Source organism: Colius striatus, chromosome 1, assembly GCF_028858725.1.
Source record: "Colius striatus isolate bColStr4 chromosome 1, bColStr4.1.hap1, whole genome shotgun sequence".
NCBI classification, from domain to species: domain Eukaryota; kingdom Metazoa; phylum Chordata; class Aves; order Coliiformes; family Coliidae; genus Colius; species Colius striatus.
The window spans coordinates 54,976,621-54,998,102 of record NC_084759.1 but is presented as its reverse complement, the minus strand read 5'-3'; the positions used below and the strand labels follow the sequence as shown (position 1 = coordinate 54,998,102).

Here is a 21,482-nt window from a genome sequence, read left to right as displayed (position 1 = left end):
ATGCTGAAAAGGAAACAAAGTTCAAGGGTGGAAGCCCAACCAGTTACAGATTTTGGTCCCGATGAATCTTTGTCAGACAATGCAGATATTCTGTGGATTAACAAACCAGTAGGTATCTCTTTCTGTAGTCACTAATTGTAAGTTAAATGTTACTTGTATTGTCAAACTGTAACTTTCACAAAAGATGCTGAAATAGTAGTCAGAAAAAAAAAGCACTGAGTTACAGTTGTTTATCTACCAGTACATTTCTTGCAAAACTAAATAAAAATGTTTCTTTTAATTGTTATGAACTGATGGAGATGATCAAGTAGTGTTTTCCAACTAGTCCATCTACTGATTGTTTTTATAGCTATCATTTCAATGTCTCTGTTTCCTAATATGTTTCTTGAAATTAGAACTTTAGTTCATAAAATATGCTTTTGAAAAGGATGTTAAAAGAACATTTAATTGTTAAAGAGGTAGCGATCAGTGGGCACTTTTGACTTTCAAATCTCCCCTTTTGCATCACTTTTGAATATAAAAGTGTGTTTTGGCTGCATATTTTGAAGTACGTTTCAATATTTTTCTAACCTGTCCAGAGAAACAGATGTAAAAGCATCTGGTAACCTGAAACTGGGGAAGGCTTCGTTGGGAGTGGAGTTATTAATAGAATGTACAGTATTAAGAAAATCCATGTGCATATTATGATTATTTGTCTTTATTCAGCAGTCAGTGTGCATCTGAGATTCCTGTATTTTCAGAGATTATTTGTGGTATGGATGCCAAATCCCCTCAGCTTTGCTGCTGCATTTTAACAGCTAAATCATTTGCAAGACAACACCCTTATGTTGATTCATGCTAAATAATCTTAAGTAGAATGTTTATATTGACTGCTGTAATAAGCTCAAAATGTCATTGCAGAAATACATTTGCAGAAATACATGCTAGATTATTTACCCATGTTTCTCAGCATACAGTACATGTTTTTTTAATGGAATACTTTTCTTCTTGTCAGGCTGATGGACTAGTTGTATATTGCTTAGCATGTAGAGAAACACATTTTACTGTGGCAGAAAATAGTTTTTATATCGGCCACACTTTTATATTTATGTTATTTTTTTCTTGAAACCAGGTTTGAAACAAAGTAGGTGCTAAAGGGACATAAAAAGATCATTCATCATATGCCTTCCACTTCCAAATTATTAATTTGGGCTCAGAGTATGCAAATGATAGAGCTATTCAATTCAGGTCAAATATCATTACACTTAGGAATACACTTACAGGAAGTATTAATTTATGTGAGTGTTCTTAAACCTTCTTGATATCAAAAGGTCTGGGGTGGTGTAAATGAGTGTGGAATTTTTCTTGACATGAAAAATTGTTTTAAATCCACTTTAGTTCAGTGTTTCCTGTTTTGAGATTTTTTTTTTCATGCTGAAATATCTCTTTGTTCTTCTTGTTTTGATGGATACAGCCTTACCAACTCTGCTTCATTATGCTTGCCTGGCTTCAGGATGTTTCAATGCTGTTTTGAATTAAAAGGAAAAAAGTCTCACCTTAAACCCCTGTATTGATGCGTTCTTGTTTTTTATCTGACCTCCCACTGTGGCTAGTACTCTATATCAGATTTATTAATAATGATTGTAGTAGAATTGAGACCTAAGGAGTCTTACAGAAATTAACTGTTCTCTTACAGCAACAAAACTTGTTTGGGACAAAAGTGAATCCTGATGTTAATAAGTAGCTATCTGTAACATAGTCTGCTTTGTATTTGTTCTTTACTGAATGGAAGGATGCTTTTAATCCCCATACCTCTCAATTTTTGTAATTGTAAAGTGATGTAAAATCAATTCATCTAAATGTGGAACTAAAATTTTCCACAGGTATTTTATGTGTTTGCCTAATTTATAATATCAACTAATTCCACTTATTGCCTGCACATAAATGTGACAAATTGTCATTTGAAAAGAAACTGGATCAGAAAAGCCAAAAAGTAGAAATTACAGAATCCTAATTATCAATTTTCTGGCTCTTAATTCTTGATCTCTAAATTATACAACCTTCCCAATTGACTAATACAGTTATATATATATATATATATTTATATGGAGAGGAGTGCTTATTTTGGATGAAGACCTTGAATATATGGCTTATACAACAGAAAAGTGTAAACATGTTTTGATTACAGAAAGAGCCAACACAAGTTATGGAAACTAAGTGTTTGAGCTTTTTTTGAAAATCCAAGTAATCTCACAACGTCTTGTGTTTTATTTTGTTTGTTTTTTTTTTAGTGGGTACACTCTTTACTACGAATCTGTGCCATCATCAGTGTTATTTCTGTTTGTATGAACACTCCGAAAACCTTCGAGCATTATCCTCCTCTCCAATATGTGACATTTGCTCTTGACACTCTATTGATGTTTCTTTACACTGCAGAGATGATAGCAAAAATGCATATCCGTGGGATAGTTAAGGTAAGCATTTAAACACTATTTTATACATATTTAAGAAAGTGATCTGACTATATGCTGGTTACACTTTTTTTGTTTTTTGACTTCTCAGCTCTTCATGTTAGGATTGTTTTTAACTTCATCCAACACTGTGGTGTGTAAACTGACAAGACAGTTTGGCAAACATGCAGTTTTACTGCATGTTTAATCCCCCCAAAATACAATACCCACATTCATAATAATGATTTCTTACTAAGAAATAGAAAGTTTCATGGTATTAATATAAAGAATGAAAGAAAGATAAGCTACATACACATTAGCAAGAATATTTTGTAAATGTCTAGAGATCCATAGAACTTAGAACTTTGATTTTAATTTCAGAAGGCTGGATGTGTTGTTGTATGGTTACTTTGTTTAAATAAGAACGTATGTTTGTGGGTGTCAGGAGGTTGGGACATCCCTTTTTTCTATAGTAGCTAGCAACAGGACAAGGGGTAATGGGATGAAGCTGGAACACAAAAAGTTCCACTTAAACATAAGAACAAACTATTTCACTGTGAGAGTGAGGGAGCAGTGGAACAGGCTGCCCAGAGGGGTTGTGAAATCTCCTTCCTTGGAGGTCTTCAAGACCTGCCTGGACATGTTCCTATGCGACCTGATCTAGGTGAACCTGCTTCTGCAGGGGGGGGTTGGACTAGATGATCTCTAAAGGTCCCTTCTAACCCCTACCATTCTATGATTCTATGTCTTACTTTGAGCTAAATAAAGTTTTCATGCTGTACTCATTTTTTTTTCCTTAATATAATGTTTGTTGGTAAACAAATGCTTCTGTTATCGTATGTGGACTGTTGTTGGACTAATTTGTATAAGTAGATATGATAATGGAGAGTGTAAAACTGCAACATTTTTCAGTAATTGTTTTGCAACATTATTTTACTGATTGTTTCCAGGGTTCTATGAAAAAATACAAATTCAACTTACATGTAGAAAATCCATCTGCAGACCATACTGACAATACAGTTCTGTGACTGTATATAATGTGACTGATATTTTCTATCACAAAATAGATGATCAGTGTGTTACTCTTCACTCCTGAGACATCCCTCTGACTCCAGAGACATCTGAGGTTGTAATTAATTCTTCAGTTTGTTCTGAGTTTTCACATAGCATTTTTTGTTAACTGACAAACTAACCTATTATGTCGTAATACGTAATTAATATTAATAGTAAAGATTATCATTAATATTAATATTTAGAATATTACTGAAATAAGATTATTCCAATAGAATCATCATGTGTTGCATAAGGCTAGAATAATCCTTTATGAAGTGCTATTTCGAGCTGCTATCTGTACCCTCTTATGGCTATTAAGCAGGCAATGATGAGGACAGAGGATCGTGAATGGCAAGTTAGTGACCAGAGTGTGCATTTGAACAGTGTGAAAGTTAACAAGTTACTATTAGAAACAGTACAGACTTGGCTAAGAAATAGATGTGTAAATATTTGTGCACAGACAGGGAGGAGCAGCCAATAATGTGACTTTTATACAAAGGTTGGTTCCTCAGCCTTTATGTATGGAAAGAAAACCTCATTCACATTCAAAACCTAAGGGCTATGAAAAATAATGTTGCGACATATTCTAATGCCTTTCAGTGGACTGTTTAAATTTGTGGGTTTGTGCATATGGAAGAAAAGAGAGGAGAGGAGAGGAGAGGAGAGGAGAGGAGAGGAGAGGAGAGGAGAGGAGAGGAGAGGAGAGGAGAGGAGAGGAGAGGAGAGGAGAGGAGAGGAGAGGAGAGGAGAGGAGAGAATGGGGGATGTGGTCAGTCCCTCACAAATAGGCTCTGCTGCTTCTCTCTTCTCAGAGGAGGATGACTTCTCACATTCTTCCCCTGCTCCGATACAGAGTCCCTCCCATGGGAAACAGTCCTTAATGAACATCTCTGGTGTGGGTTCATCCCAACAGCTACAGCTTCTGTGAATATGGAGTCCCTCACACGGGACACAGCCTCCTCTGACCATAGTCACTGCCCCTGTCACAGGATCTTTTAATAAGTCCAAGCTGTCCTCTCCACAGGATGCAGGGGAGCCTCTGCTCCAGCACCCCTCCTCTCTTCCCTCACTGACCTTGGTGTTGACATGATTGCTTCTCTCTCTCCCGACTCCTTGCAGCACCACTAGCCAGAAAAAAGGGAAGGACAGAACAAGAAGGAAAAGGAAGAATCTCTCTCTTCTGGCTTCTTCTTAAAAAGTGATTGTGGAGGCATCTAATTGGCTCAGCCCCAGAAGTGGGTCTGACTCAGAGCTGGGGAGAGTTTCGAGCAACTTCTTATGGGAGCCATCTTTACAGCCCCTTTCCCCTTACCAGAAACAGCTTCATGTCAAACCATGACAAGGCCTAAGGAACTGAAATGCTAATAAACTTTTGAGCTATGATTAATGCAAGATTTCAGTCCAACAAGAAACCTAATTTATGGAGAAGGCTGGCACCATCCACCTAAGTCCAATTAATAACAATGTAAGTATAGCTGAGCTAAGAAGATTTTGAAAATGTTAAGTCAAGTCCAATTACCACCTCCTGAGGACAAATGAGAAATTTACTTCCTTTGTTTCCCAGGGGTTTTTAGAAAAGGAAAGTAGTTTCTGAAAATCTTAGTCTTTTGTCTGTAAAATGTTTCCCCTTTCCCTGTGTAAACTGACAAAATAAAGTGATACCCCAGGAGGAGATTTAAAGTGAAACATTCCTGTGACACTGTGCCTTTTATTATTCATGTTTCCTTCTGAATAGTTGTTGCTGTGCTAGTGAAATCTGTTCAAAATTTGGATTGCCTGTGCATTGTGAGTGTTGGCTTCATGTGCAAAGACAAGCAATACAGAGGGCACTTGCTCATACAGATACCCACCACACACAAAGAAAACAGACACTGACATGTTTAGACAAGGAGCACAGAATACAGATGTTAAAGAAACCAGAAGATGACAGTATAGGACATATCTACTGCAGGGTCCAAGGTCATTTTGTTTTCAAAGCAGTGTATTGATATTCCTTGTTATTGCTATCAGACACTGTTTGCTTCTAATAGGTGTTGTGATAGCTTTACTCATCTGGAAGAACTGAAATGGTATAAATGTGCAGTGTAACAGATTAAATTGAATATTTAGGCACCGCCTGGGAAGAAAGTGCTGAAAGGCTTGTCATATGGTAATCATATCATAGTTTTTGGTACTGCAGGTTATTGATACTTGTGAACAGGTGAACTAATACTCATATGTCTATCTTTAGCTTGAGACTTCTTTGAAAAGTGAAATACAGGCTATAATTTCATGCTGATTGAAATCTTAAATACAAAATGCTGGGACCATCTGCCTAATGTTGGCTGGCCACATTAAATAAAATATATGCACAACAGTAGGACAACTTAAGATAGTTTCTAAAGTTTTATATGAGATAGAGACAGACCAAGTCAGTTTGTTTGTTGCAACATATTTTTATGCTCATATTCTAACTTATCTTCTAAGTAGAAGAGTGATGGCTTGTGATAGAGCTCGCTGTGAAGTGATAAGAGTAGCTCAGGAAAATACTGTGTACACAGTATTAAATCTATTTCAAATAGATGAAGTCAGTAAATATATAATATCACTGACTGGAGAATAACTTTCATGAATACCACCTGGCTCCAGCTGAATAATTTGATGACATTAAAAGTTAAGTGTTGATTACTTCATCAGGCAAGTTATACAAGTAGTAAGAAAAACTGTCTTGGGTTGCTACTTTGATTTATGTTTGACTTAGTAGGTTTTTATGAGCAAATAATTTTGAATATGAATTTTAGTCATGAAAATATGTTGTAATATGTACAGCAATATTGTAATAATATTTCTTAAAGTATGGCATTCCTACATGTGCCAGTTTTCACGGTTAGATATTTTTCCTGCAATCTTTCTGTGCAGAGCACACATTTTCATCATTTAAGAGCATTGCAAATTCTGTTTGCTGAGTGGCACATGAATTAATGGGTGATGTGACTTAACCATATCAGTGTAGTGCTTGTGTGGCCCTGAACATCTAAGGGCATCACAGACTTGTTACTGCTCAATCTCGGGTGGCTGAACGCCACTTGTCCCTCTAAGACATTGGACGCCAAGTGCTTCGGGGTCATGTAACTAGTTTGCATGCCAGAGTCTAGTTCATTATTGAAATTAACCAACTAAGAAGAGGCATGCCGGACCACCCATAGAATGGAGAAAGAGCTCTCAATCTGTCAATCTTGTCTGTGTCCAGGCTGGGTGAGGTTTCCTGTGTCATGTGGGTAAACTCCTGACTTAGAGGTTGGTGCTGAAGAGAAGGCTTTTGGTTTCTGTGACAATGGGATCATCTTCAATGACTGCAATTTGATAGGGCAGGATGGAATACATCTGTCTCACAAGGGCACTGGAATCTTTGGGAATAGGCTGGCCAGCTTGATCAAGAGGGCTTTAAACTGAAGGACCACCAAGATGATCAGGGTACTGGAGCATCTTCCTCATGAGGAAAGGTTGCAGGAGCTGGGGCTGTTTGGTCTAGAGAAGAGGAGACTGAGGGGGGATCTCATTCATATTTACAAATATCTAAATGGTGGATGTCAGGAGGTTGGGACATCTCTTTTTTTTATTGTATCTAGAAACAGGACAAGGGGTAATGGGATGAAGCTGGAACACAAAAAATTCCATTTAAATATAAGAAAAAACTATTTTACTGTGAGGATGAGGGAACTCTGGCACAGCTGCCCAGGGAAGGTGTGGAATCTCCTTCCTTGGAGGTCTTCAAGACCCACTTGGGCGTGTTCCTGTGTGACCTGATCTAGGTGGACCTGCTTCTGCAGGGGAGATAGACTAGATGATCTCTAAAGGTCCCTTCCAACCCCTACCATTCTATGATTCTATGAAATAGCTTGTGAAACATGCCAGCAGATGTCTAAGTTGTTTTACAGAAACATCTTTAAAAGACCTAATATTTTAGAAAGTAAAAACTCTCATCTGTTTAAAAAAATTTAAAGTATGTGTGGTAACTGTCACAGATTTTCTACGCATTAAAAAAGCTGTGGAGTGTGTAAAATAAGAAGACCACTGTAGTTAAAGGGTGAATGAGGTTCTTTTAGTGTTACATACATATTTCTTTATCTCAGACTAGAATCGTAACATATAAGGTACTTCAGGGGTGACTGAAGTCAAGAGTTAAAACCAGACACTGCTCGACCGTGACTTGTTAGAATGTCAAAACATCATAGTGGAGAAAGGCTGCATGTTGACACAAATTTTGCATGATATTTAATGACACCAGAATAGTATGGATTTTAGGAGCAGGAATGTTTTAATTGAATGAAATAAAACTTCTATTTTTAATTATTTTTGGTAATAGGCACAAACAATAGCCATCACTGTCATGGACTTAAAATGACCGTATCCTTGTGTGATGCTTAATGTTATCAGTCATTCTGTGCAGTGAATAATTCAGAGGTGTTTCAAGAGATAACTTAATTTATTTTACTTTTTATTCTCTCTTGTAAGATGGATATGCCTTAACTTAGACCATTTTCATGGTGTCATTTTCCATGGCTGTACTTGGGTACATCTGATAAGCTGATACAGACTGAGTCATAGCACCCTGAAACACAAAGCCTGAGTAGTACTGTGCTGGCTAAATAACACAACATAGTGACAGTGATTTAGCATAAGTCAGGGAGCCTTTTTTTATTGTTACAGTGAACAAGGATTGGATTGTCACTAGCCTGTCATGAAGTATATTTACAATTTCTGGCAACCACATTTTTATGTTCTAAGTAATGTTTTATAAGGCAAGAAATACGCTTTGCTACTTGGAGCTTATGAGGAAACATAGAATAAAAATGATAGGACAAGGGGCAATTGGTATAAGCTGGAACACAAGAGGTTCCAAAGAAATACAAGGAAGAATTTCTTCACTATGAGGGTGACAGAACACTGGAACAGGCTGCCCAGATGGGTTTTGGGGTCCCCTTCTCTGGGGACATTCAAAACCCATCTGGACAAGTTCCTGTGTGACCTACTCTAGGTGGTTCTGCTCTGGCAGGGGGATTGGACTAGATGATCTTTTGAGGTCCTTTCCAAGCCTTAAAATTCTGTGATTCTGTGGTTGTGAGAATACCTGGATAATGAAGATTTGCAGACATAGCCAAAATCGAGGTAAGTGACCAACCCCTGATTCACTGGGATTGTAAAACTGAAATCATAGAATGGTAGGATTGGAAGGGGCCTTTAGAGATCATCTGGTCAAACACCCCTGCAGAAGCAGGTCAACCTCGATCAGGTCACATAGGAACATGTTCAGGCGGGTCTTGAAGACCTCCAAGGAAGGAGACTCTGCACCCTTCCTGGGCAACCTGTGCCACTGCTCCGTCACCCTCACAGTGAAATAGTTTTTTCTTATATTTAGATATCCACATTTAGCTGGAAATTGTCTTTATTTTACTACCTGCTGCTGGTGGTTTTTAAAGAACCTAAAAATTTAACATTGTGCAGCCATAATATACATACTTGGTTTTCCCAGTGAAAATAACAGCCTTCTGAGAAACGAATGCAATTTTGGCCACTATAGTACCTCACTGTGTACTTATGTATTAAATGTAATAAATTTAGTGCAATGGTACAAGTTATTGAATTCAATTTGACCTTGCTATTTTCATGATCTCTTAGTTCATAATTCTAATTTCTTCACTTGATCCTACATTTGTTTGCATGATATTTCTTTCACAGAATGTAAAACAGAGTTCCGTGACTTTGTTTTCTGATTTCTTTCATGTCTCAGGCTCACTGGTTAGAAAGAGCTCTGATATAATCAGCTGCATCAAGGAAGTATTAAGTCTGTTTAAATGAGAGCAAATCAATCTCCTTCACTGTATCTTGAATAAGATTTAAACTGGTCTCCCAATTGCGTGCGTTGTGCATCTACTGCATAACTTAGTGATTGATTGACAGGCTTCTGAGAGCACCATGAATTAACTAATGGTTTTATCTGTCAAAATAGTTAATGAGTCAACTTGTAACCTAACTGACAAGACTCACACTCTCAGAATCACAGCTCACTTTTACTTGCCCACTCATATGTCACTTATGAATGTGACTGGATGTGCTTGACATAGGTCTCTTCATTGAGTCAAGGAAATTTTCCAGATTGATCTCACTGAAAAAAGCAGGTGAAGTGGAATTAGAGAAAGGAAAGATAAATCTCAAGCCTAAAGTAGATGTAGTATTAAATGAGCATCAGCCTTCTGAAAGAAAGGAGGGAGCCTAACCTGTGATGATATTACTTCCTATTTGTCCCAGTTTAGGCCCATCAGGGAACAAAAGACCACAATTAGCCTCAAGTATGGAAGACCTGAGGATTGCCAAAGAGCAGGGAGAGCTTAATTGCTGCTTAAGGTTCATGACAAAACAGACCAGGCTGCTGGTTTGGGGAAGAAAACAGAAAATCATTTAATCCAACATCAACTAAAACATACCCCCAAAACCCAAAACATAACCAAAATAGAACAACACAGAGTAGTACAACAATGAAGAGTCTGACCAGCCCTTTAAGAACCCCTTCTTGCCACACCTCTCTTCCAGGGCTCAGAGCCCTGATCCTGGTGTTTTTACCTCCTGCCCCACTGAATGGCCCAGAGGGGCAGGGAGTGAGGGTTTCAGTCAGTTTATTCCTGACAGCTTCTGCCCTTTGTCCCTCCTTAGGGCAGATGGGCTCCACACCCATCCTCCCTGCAAGTCCGTGGGGTACCTCACACACACAGCAGCCCTGCGCGGGCTGCTCCATCGTGCATTTATCCCAAAGCTGCAGCTCCTCTCTGCCTTGTGTGGGGCTGCTCTGCGGTGCGCAGGCTCTCCAGCACAGCCTGTGCCATGGCTGTGTCCCCACACAGTCCCTTGCCCGTCTGGGTGCACTCACATGGCGCTGCTGATGGCTCTCAGTCCTGTCATGGACCTCCATGGGTTGCAGGGGTACAGCCTGCATTCTTGCCACGGTTTGCAGAGGGGTCTGTGGTCTAGTGCTCCTCCTTCCTCCTTCCTTCTCTGACTGTGGGGTCCACGTGATCACCTCCATCTTGTATCACTCTTAAACCTCCTGCCAGCACTTCAAATTCCCATCCCTAAATAGTGATGGCAGAGGCACCAGATTGGCCCAGCCAGGCCAGAGGTTGGTGTGAACCCAGGAGCCGGGGGAGAGTTCAAAAACTCTTTATCAGGTCTTCACTGCAACCCGCTCCCCCTGTTACCAAGCAAAAGCTGCTCCTTGCTAAACCAAGACACTGTTTCTTTTAATGAGTGTGGTGCAAAAATTACCTTCTGCTTTCTAATAAGGTGTTTTCTGAAGGTCACCTTGCATGGATATGAGCAAGGTGCGGATACTTTAAAGATGTCTTTATTAGAAATTTTTACTTTCAGCCTTTGTATTAGGAGATGGAATAAAGAGGTAGAGAAATATTCCAGGTGCATTGCTTGCAATTGCACCAGTGGCATTCTATGTAATAAAATAACCAAAGAGGAAATATGTGCCAAAATCTGAGAAAGTTTCAGGAAACTCTGTCCGTTATATAAAAGAATTCATATCCACTGCAACAAAAAGGAACCGAGTAGCAGATATCTCAGGTGAAAATTCAGCCTTTAGGGAATGAGAGATGAATGGATATTGTTTCACTCCATGGACACTGTGAGGGCATGTAAAATTAACTTCATAATACTGAATGCTCACTTTGCCTTGTAATCACAGTCATGATGATGTTAGAAAACCTACATTGAAATAATGTTGTCAAAATGAGACGTGTTTTATGCTGTTCCTCTCTTAAAGACTGACATTTTAAAATAGTGCAAGAGTTTTCTCTCCTGTCTGTTAAAAAAGCCTAGCTAACACTTACTTTAGTATCATCATGTTGATAATCAGGTGGGTTTTTTAATAATGCACAATTGGGGCACCGAATTTAATAGAAACATCTTTCTTTTTACTGTGAAGTTGTCACATATGTCAACTAACAAAGGAGATTATGAAAAGTCAGAAGTAATGGTCCTTGACATTTACCCCATTGTTAAATCTTATATTCACAGCAAACCTTTTGTACTAACTGAAGTAGTTGGGACTGGATTTGTTAGACTTTGTTTCAGTAACACTGAGCACTATTCACTAACTTCAATATTCCTTCAAGGGGCTAAAGTGAATGGTTGCACCATCAGCTTTCAATATGCTTGGTGAATTAATGCAGGAACTGAAATAAAGCTTAATCTTCTAGCAACACAGCCACAGAGAGATGAGAGCTGTTTCCTTTGCTTCTGTCTAGTTCTAAAGGCCGCATAACTTAGTTAATTGAAATGAGTGGCTTTCAGCATGTGGCATATTCCCAGACAGCATTAGCCTTGTGCAGACAGTACATTTTCCTTGTTGGTTTTTTTTTCTGATAGGTGTTTTGATTCGGTTGCTGTAGTTGCCATCTGTCTGCTCAAGAGGAAAGAATTGAGGATGGAGCAGGCTGGAGCCCTACCTGAGCTTAACTCTGTATGTTCAGTCTCTACTAATGTAATGAGCTTTCCACCTCTAGTGCAAGCGATGTGAGGCAGAAATGGGCTTTTTATGATGTAGTGAGATACTCTGGTTACCGTGATCTAAACTGAGATCTGCAACTGTTTCCAGTGGCAGCTGGTTTTTAGGCTTAAAATAGAAACATTTTTAGTAGGATTCATCTGCACTAATTTGAGGGTCTTGAATTGTCTGTAATTATCTGTTGGAATCTAAAGTAGGTTCTTCCAAAAGGTAGTTTGTCTGGCCTGTTTTTCTCCATTGATTGAAAGGGAAGCTTCGAGTACCTAGGGTGACACCTAGCCTTTAGGTGTCTCACAGTCCTCCATTGCTCTAACTTGTAGATTATAGATTTGTTGTCAATGAAGAAGTGAGTGCCACAGAAAATATACAGACAGCTGGATGTCAGCTTATGGCATTAGCTTATGTTTAAATGAGTGTCTGTCATATCATCCCAATTCAGAAGTTTATGGATTAAAGACCTGTCACTTATTATATCTCATTACCAGTATCAGTTTTATATTAAACATTCCACCTTCATCTAACAAGAATGCAGAAGTTACAAAATTAGTTTAATCCTTCTGATGAATGATGGAAATATTAATTCAGTTGCAATGAAACACTGTCAGTTGGCCTACTATCTTTTAGTAACATTGTCATGAGAATTTCTGCTATTACAGGCTGAAAACAGAGGAAATTCTGAAATTGCTGCACTCTCTGACTTTCGATACGCTGTCTATCCCATAGCATATAAGTGAGTTAAGGATCGGGAAGTCGTGTTGTTTTCAAAGGTCAGGTAGTAAAACAGAATATGTGGCTCCTATCATCCCATGTCAGCATAGTTTGATGTGCTTGTGTGGCCCAGTCGTGAAAGCTCAGTCTTGGGATGTACGAGTCAGAAAAAGGAGTAAGAACTTTGACCTTGAGGGCAGGGGCATAACCAGCATAATTTGTGTCAGGAATGAGAAGATGACAAGATGCTTTGACTAAACAATTATGTGGAGGGAAAATAATGATAAAATGACCATCCTGTGGTGTTAGGAAGCTCACAGAATAAACATGAATAAAGACCCAGTTGAATATCTGTTTGGCTCTACATCTTGCGAGGTGAAAATTATATATGATGAAAATTATTTGTCCTTATGGCAAGTTATTTTACACATCTATGTTAAAATGTTATAATTCTGTATTATGTATAATGCTTTTGGAAACCTGGATGTGTGGTGCAAGTGCTATGCTGTTCTATGTTGGCAAGAAGTATATGATTTCAAATTGTCTTAAGATTTCACTTAAAAGGTACTGGAGCATTTTGTTGTTTGCCAAAGTGGTTAGTAGTTTACAATATGTTTTCATAAGAAAAGGTATTGCTATCCATTTTTTGAATAAGACAGTCTATGAAAGTTCATTCTTCTGTCTCATCCTTTTTCCTCTGTCTGTTGCTGTTTTGCTAAGCATATATGTCCATTGCAAGAATGTCTGCTCCCAGCCTACTGGGATCATGTTGCTAGTGAAATGCTCATAATTAAAACTGATTATCATGAAGAGAACAAATACAAAGTTCCTTGCAGTGTGGTGCTCTTGCCTGTGGGCCAGGGAAGGTTAGAGACTGTGGCACTAGAATATACGCATCTGTTTCTATGGTTACTTGTGCCTGGTTTTTGTTGGAGTGTTTATTACAGGAAAGTAATGACTCATATTACACAGTGGGGCTCTTTGTACCATTTCTGCGTTAGAGTATTAGAAAATCAAAGACATTTAAATTACTTATTGAACTTGTATAGGCAGAATTTCTAAAATAAAAATGGAAATTTTTCTAACCAGTCAATGAGGCGTAGAAATTTTTAGTGAGAAATTATTTTTGAGTATGGATTGAAGTATATATCCATGTAACACAGTAACTTTCCATGGTGATCAAAATTTAACCTTATAGTTGCTAAGAAAAAATATACAGTGTATATACATATATACAACTTTTGCTATGTATTTAGAAACCGCTCAATTACAAACCAATTAGATGAACAAAACTTTATTTTTCAATAACTTTTTTTTTTCCTTTTCTAATAGCACTTTCAAGGATTACTATACTGGTTTTGTTCATGAAAGCAGCTATTATCAAGGGATATTTTAAATGTATCATTTTGTGTCAGGGTAGAATGACATGTATACTAGAGTAGCAATGAAATCAACATATAGAATAACAAGTTATGTATTCAGGTGGGAAGAGAGGAAACTTAATCCCTACTGTGCCTTCTTGTGCTGAAACTTACATTTTCAGGGAAGTCTGCTATAATTAAACAATATCTTTTCATTTTATTTTATGCCCATGTTGTCTTCTCTCATAATTTGAGAGAATAAAACAAGACATCAAGATGAAAAAATTTTAATGACATCCAAATCCCTATGGAAGGCAATAGGAACATTTCTGTTCAGCTGTATTTTCATTTGTGGGAGATTTTTAAGGTGGCAAGCTGAATGTAAAATTTCATTTTCAGACTATATGTTCTCCACCACGAATAAAAATACTGCTTTCTCACAACTATACTAAGACTGGTGTTTCAATGAACTTTTCCTGGTGTCTCTAGTATAAAATGGATTCTCCAGCTTTTTTAATAATGCTAATTGCTGAATAATCCTCTTTCTGAAAAGCGTCTCCTTCTTATCTAGTCAAACTTTCAACATTGTGACTTTTTTCTGTTGAAGGAGAGTTGTGAATGATGATCAGAAATTCGAGTTTTGTCATGTTAGATGAGACCATTTGCCTTAGAATCTCCCTATTTAATCTTCAGGCAGTATTTGATGCTTTGGAGTGAAAGCTTTCACCTTGAAACACTGGAAACCATATCCACACATTGTATCCATCATAAAGACTGGCTCTGGAGGGGGGTAGAATACTGCTGGATGACTGCAGCAGCGTTTAAAACACATCACTTTCTCAAGGCTGCAGAGTACTTCCAAGTATGAACAGACACCCATGCATGTGGAACTAGATGTAGTCTACCCCAGGGTACAGGCATCTTGAGAAGATTTTCTCAGATGCACACAACTAGAGAAAAGTCTCATTTGGAAGAAGTCTATGGAGATGGTCTTGACCAACCTCCTACTTAAATCAGAGCCTTAAATTGGTCATCTAAGGTCCAGTTAAGCTGCATCTTGAACATTTCCAGCAAGGGAGATGCTAGCACTTCTCTGAGCAGCACATTCCAATGTTTAGTTGTTAGGATGCTGAAGATTTTTTTCCTGTGCACTTCCTGGAAATGGTGAGTGATGTTCCAGATAGGGGGATCCTATTAATCCTCCTCCTGACCAGCCAGTTTTAGATTTGCTGAACCCTTAAGACATCCAAGGGAGCAGAGTCAGCTAGCAAGGCAATACTTATGGCACTGAATACAGTGAGCTAATGAGCAGATGGAGAGGGAAATGAAGCCAAGACTTTCAGTGTAGTAACCCATAAAATCTGCAAGTGTGTTGGCACCAAACTGCAGGGGTAAAGCCATGTATCAAGAAAGCAGTGGTGTAATACAGCAGTGAAGCTCCCTTCCCTACCTGTTCTGTAGCCATACCTACTGCTGGGCATTGATAACAATGTATTAGCATCTGTCCTCTATTAACTGTGTATGAAGGCTGTGTCTGACAGCTCTGAAGAGTGAACAATCTGAATTACTTGTCACTCAGCTGGACAGAGGTGTTCTTTAGCAATTTGGCTGATACGGGAGGTGTGTTGAGGCATTTTTTTCCATTGTTTTGTGGAAAAGATTTATCTCCTTGGTACTTTTATACTTGAAGAAGCAAGCATTGTGTAATACTTTCATGTTTGGTTTTGTTTTAAAATTTTCTTTAACAGTTTTGGTTTAAAACACCATTTAAACTCCTGCCGATTTCCAGCCCACTCCCCTTATTTTACAGCAAAAACTGTCATAAGGCTTTTAACAAGTAAAAGTATTTTTATTTGTCCATTTGGAAGTCTTGCTTCATGGCCAGGATTCTTTCTTCCTCTACAAGATTTTTGTTTGTTTGTTTTCTTTCTACTAGAAACAGCCGATGAGATGGTGAGTACTGTAGTTGTAAAACTTCCCATAACAATGTGAAACATGAAATACTGAATTTGGTGAAATTAATTACATAAATTAGCAAAAAAATATACTGTGCCTTAAAAGTACTTTTTAGACTTTTTAAATGAATAAAGTAGCCTTATGTCTTCAGTGAGAATTCCTTAAATAATCTGAAAATCTCAACAAATTCACTTAAAATATTTTTTCCTTTAATTATTGTAAATAATGAAGTAGTATCTAGAGAGATGTAGCTTTTCGTACTGATAGATTAGAACTGCGTGTGACGTCTTGTAGCATACATGAAATCCCTCTCTAATCCACAACAAGAGCTGTGCTTTGTGTTTTAATTAGAAATAGAGTACTTTTGGTTTGTGTGCTGTAATATCAAGTGATTTTTCTAGCATAGACTACAAGATTACTATAAACACTACATTTTGTGACAAAGATAAATTATGTACTGTGTAATGTGCTGTGGATGGATGTGATGATTGAGCAGTTCAGTACAATACATGAATAGTTACAAATTGAACTTGTTTAACTCAGTGATGATAAAGTGATATTACACCTACTATAACCATTTAGATCTGAGCTTCACACAGCAATTTCAATTCCATTGGCTGTTACAAATCAATTTGCTGTTTTGTGAATACATTTTGAATAAGTTCTATTACTCAAAATGAAAGCCTCATCATACAGAAATGAGAAGCTTTCTGGTCTCTCCATCCCCTTTATTATTCCTCTCCTTTTGTTTTTTTCAAATACAGACTTTTAAAGAAAAGTTGGGTCATTTTCAAGTGATATTATCACTGTTGCAGACGGCTACCTTGGTGGTGAACACCCATTTTAAAATATGCCATTTTTTCTTTATTAACATGGTCTTAGCTAAGCAACCCACAATATCCTTCATTTTCTGCATGAATCATCATATTACAGTTACAGTTACATCTTTGCATTGAAAGATGGCTAGTATATAATTTACTGGTTGTTGGATAATGAAATGCTTCAAGTTTTTTTTTTATGTCAAACAGAACAGGAGATGGACTTCAAGTATGTAGTGCAGCCAAGGTCGTCTGTCTCTTTGAGGTCCCACATCAATTGGTCCTTAGGGTAGCTGAGGAGTTGCAAAGCTCTGAAAAAGGAAGAAATGGTTGATAATTAGTTTTATTTTCACGGGACAGAAGAGGAAAATTGAGGGAAAAAAAAAAGACTGAGGAAGATTTCCTTCTTAATTAGGCTGTATCTGTTCATTCTTCTCTCTGTGAGGAAGATGCTGAAAGTATTTGACAGACTGGGATGGATTATCGATGTCATTCTGCTACTAGACCAACCTGTAAACTGGAGTTTTGTAAGGAAATAGGAAAAGTTTTAAGTTTGGCCAGAAACATAAGGGATGTATGCATACATGTGACCAGCTAGGAGATATATACCTTCTGTATGTGTATGTGTATATTTATCTGCGTTCACATAAGAGAGAAAGAGGTTAGGCAAGGTGCTCCCTTGAGCTCTGATTTAATTTTCTATCCTAGTCTCCATACTCCACAGTGTTTGTGTGGAGTAAGTGGATGGGGGGAAGAAGGGTGAGTCTTATTTCCCTGACTCCCTCTCTTACAGCTTGCTCTTGTTGTGTTCAAATGAGCATAGTGTGAGGGGGGAAAATGATACTCTCAAACTTTTATTCCCTCTATTCTGTTTCCTCCTGTCTATTTATGCTGCTCCTAAAATGCCAATAAATGTCAGCTTCCACTTCCTAATGCTTATTTGTAGTGCTACACAAAGTAGCCCAGAGGGTGATCCATGAATTTGCTAGAGTTATTGATGTGCTTTTTTTACCACCACCACATGCAGGATCCAGTGATCGTGACAGAATAACAAAGAAGTTGGTTGTTACTGAACTTGCTGGTCTCTTTACACTTGTACCATCTTTGTATCAACATGAAAATAAAAAATGAAAAAGCTAATACATTGGACTCGGTTAATGTAATGGTGCTTAAAAATACACAAAGAACTGCCAAAATAAGGAGAATGTAGGGAAAAGAGGAGAGATTTATTTGTTGATTGTGTTTTTGAATAGGTAAAGAAACACTCTTTAAGGTCTTATGCAGAACTGGAGGTATTTTTCCTTAGTTACGGCAACATTGCCATAGAAAATTATGTTCTTACAGGATGAAGATTTTTTTAATTGCAGACTATTATATCAAACTTGTCTGTTCTTTTGGGATGTCAGATTTCAGATTAATTCAGATTAATGTCTCTAAGAGAGACAGACTTTCAATCCATTTCACCTGTGTGGTTTACTAAAAACCATTTCCATGCTTGTGTGCTAGCCTAATAGTGTTGCTGACCTGTTGTTAGTAAATACTGAGAGAACAAACAGAGGCATATTAAGAGAAACTGTTTGGACAGACTAGGAAGGGTATTAGAAGATCATTTATGGGCTTGTAATTAACAAAAAAAAAAAAAGATTGCTCCATCTTAAAAAAACTTAAGTGAAGGCATGGTTTCCTGCACAAAAGCCTTCCAAAGGCTTGCAGTTATGGCTTAAGTGTTAAGTGGACTCGCATCCACTGCTCTATCAGAGGCAAATGATTTTGTTGCCTAGATAGTCAGTCATGTTGCTGGAGAAGCTTTCAGGACTTGCTGTGTACATTAAAGAGTCCACCATCCACTTGTAGGCAATAGGAAGTGAACAACTTTAATTACTTTTAAGAGGATTGCATTAGTCTCAGCATGAGGCTTCTAGTCTACAGTACTAATTCTGTATCTTTTCAAGTGTTCAGACCTCATTTCAAAGACTTATAAACCATAATGTAAACGGTTTGGGATAGTGCATTCACCAAAAAAAAAGCTAAAACAAACCTCATCAATGATTCTCAGATTTCAGCAGACATGATGAAGAAAAGGCGAGGGATTAACACATTGAAATACTTCAGCTATTTTAGGCACAATGAAACCAGATGTATTTAAAGTTCATGCATCTATATTCCTTTCCAAGTCTCAGAACAGGCTGCCATTGACCCTGAGTGTGGAATTTCAGCCCAAAGCTTTTTTTAAATATGAATGAAACTTACTGTTCATTGCTATTAATATGTGAGTGATAGCCTATGTTTAGTCAGAATTAGATTTTTCGTGGAAGTAGTGCTAGAAATCAATATCAAGATTCATACTGAAAACTATAGTCTGATTTTTGCATTAAGCAGGGGTGATCCTGCCTTAAAAATACTTCCAACAGCAAGTGACATCCTGTATGCCAATACGCAGTATAAATGCATCAAAGGTTTCTCACCACATCCACTGCCAGCCAAATGGCAAACATGAAAAGGATGTAGCCAAAGCCTCTCTACAGTCTAAAGTGGAAGAGGCCAGAACCTCCCTCAAAAGGAATAGTTTCTGTGGATGTAATTCAGGTGCCCAAAGTTTCTGTGGGTGATGCACTGAAAGCCTCTCTGACAGAGAGGGCGTCACAGGGAAAGCTGACCTGCTGTGACAGTGAGAGAAGTGAGGTGGTGGAACAGCCTGCCTGGTGAGAAGACTGGAAAGGGTCACGACATCTTCCTTTGTAAGGAGAAAACAGCAGAGCTGCTTCAATCATGCCACACGTATTGTGGAGAGAAAAAGCAATTTCTAAAAAAAGATTTGGCTTTTAGTGAGTATTTGATGGGTTATTCAGAGAAGGGTGAATACAGGAACTCCCGCACGTCTGAGTTCATGCTCAGATCTGTTCAGTACAACTCAGGGAAAACTTTTTGCTTTAGACAAAAGATGTTCAAGAGAAGAAAAGTAAGTTTCAAAGAGTTCTTCAGTGAGTGAAAGACCAATCAGCATCTTTGTTCAGAGCCACAAATGAAGAACTCAAGTTGCATGTTGATACAAATCTCACCAGAGATTTGTTACTGAGAGGGAAAAGCTCCTGTTCTGTTGCTTCACTGATTTGCAGTGTTCCTCCTCTTACTTCTTGGATTGAGAGCTTTTAATATCTTTATGTGTTAGAAAATCCTCTCTGTAAAATAATGAAATTTTCTGCCCTTTATTTCTGATTTGAAAATCAGAAATATATTTACAATATTTTTATTACAATATATTAAAATATATTTACTTACACTATTTTCCTTATGTCCATTCTTTTTTCACTTCTATCCAGAAGAATTTTTGAAAAAAAATAATATTTTGTCTCTGTTTACACAATATAGCTTGCTGTCACCTACTGCAAGGAATGATAAATCATTTTTAGGATAGTGTATGTCATTGAAAATGCTAGATTAAAACAAAACATCTTGTCTGGGCTTTTAGAATCAATGAAAATGCTGAGACATTTAAAACCAAATACAGATTGACTGAAATAACTATCACCCAGATAAGAAGCAATGTGTATCAAGCCAAGAATCACACAACAGGCCCAAGTCCAGTAATTTCTTCAAGAGGTTTCTTCTTTCAGATATGGCAGCAGTTTTTTCACCAACTATACTGTGAAAAGTGAATGACAAACACTGTGGTTTGTATCTGGAAAAAATACTAAACAGAGAAAAGGAACCAGGGAATGTATAAGGCAGGGCAGTCTCTGTTCAGTCTGTTGGGAGAAACCTCTTTTGCAAAGGGATGTTTGTGTACTGTGAGATACACTGCCAGTGTCTGCATATCTTTTAACATGGAACTGGGGAGTCCGCTTTCCTTTGATCTAGTCTTGTCTCCCTTTCAACAAGCTGCATCTGTTTATATGCAGTTGATCCCACCTTCCTCAATGCTCCATGTGGTACACAAGTCAGCCGTAAGCTACCTGATAAATGTAGGGTTTTCCCAGCTCAGTTACTGAGGTAAAATGTGAGGCATTTTTACCAAATAAATTTTTTTACAGCTTGCAGTGGAGAGCCTACGTTGCATGTCATTGAGAGTGGTGTGAAGCATTAGTGTATCTAAACATGCAAACTGGAGCAGTAATTGAGAATGGTGTAATATAGAGTAAACTGAGCTTGAATGCAGTCTTCTTCATGCTGTGTTCCAGGAATGATCTCTGGATTGGACTATCATCAAAAGTCATGCTCAGGTGCTATTTTAGAGAGCTTGCTAAAGATGTCTAAAGCAGAGCCAGAGAACAGGTAGGAAGGCATATAGGACACCAAGGATCCAGTGCTCAGTTTTCTTTCCTGAATTTCTTATATTCAGTAGTGCAAAGGTATACATACTCTGAATCCTTGTGCTAGACAATGAAGCTCTATTAATGATGTCTAAAATATGGTCATTTTGAGACAATAAAGAGTTGCTCAGGAAATGACCAAAGAAACTTGAAAGCCTACACTCTAATGAGATGGTTACCGTCAAGTGTTTCTGAAATGGCAAGATTTTTTAGAACTTGAGAAATGATTGACAACTTATGAAAGTAAGAATGTAAAATGGTGATAATTTAATTATTGAACACCATTGAATTAATTGAAT

General features: G+C 37.8%; 1 protein-coding gene across 2 annotated transcripts in view; it reads left to right on the top strand.

Annotated features, from left to right (window-relative positions):
* Positions 1-21,482, top strand: part of NALCN (sodium leak channel, non-selective) — a 218,647-nt gene continuing 197,165 nt past the window's right edge. For both annotated transcript variants that reach the window (XM_062020546.1, XM_062020545.1), the window contains exons 1-2: positions 1-108; positions 2,271-2,453. In XM_062020546.1, coding sequence (XP_061876530.1) covers positions 1-108; positions 2,271-2,453 — 291 coding nt within the window. The remainder of the gene's footprint in view (positions 109-2,270; positions 2,454-21,482) is intronic.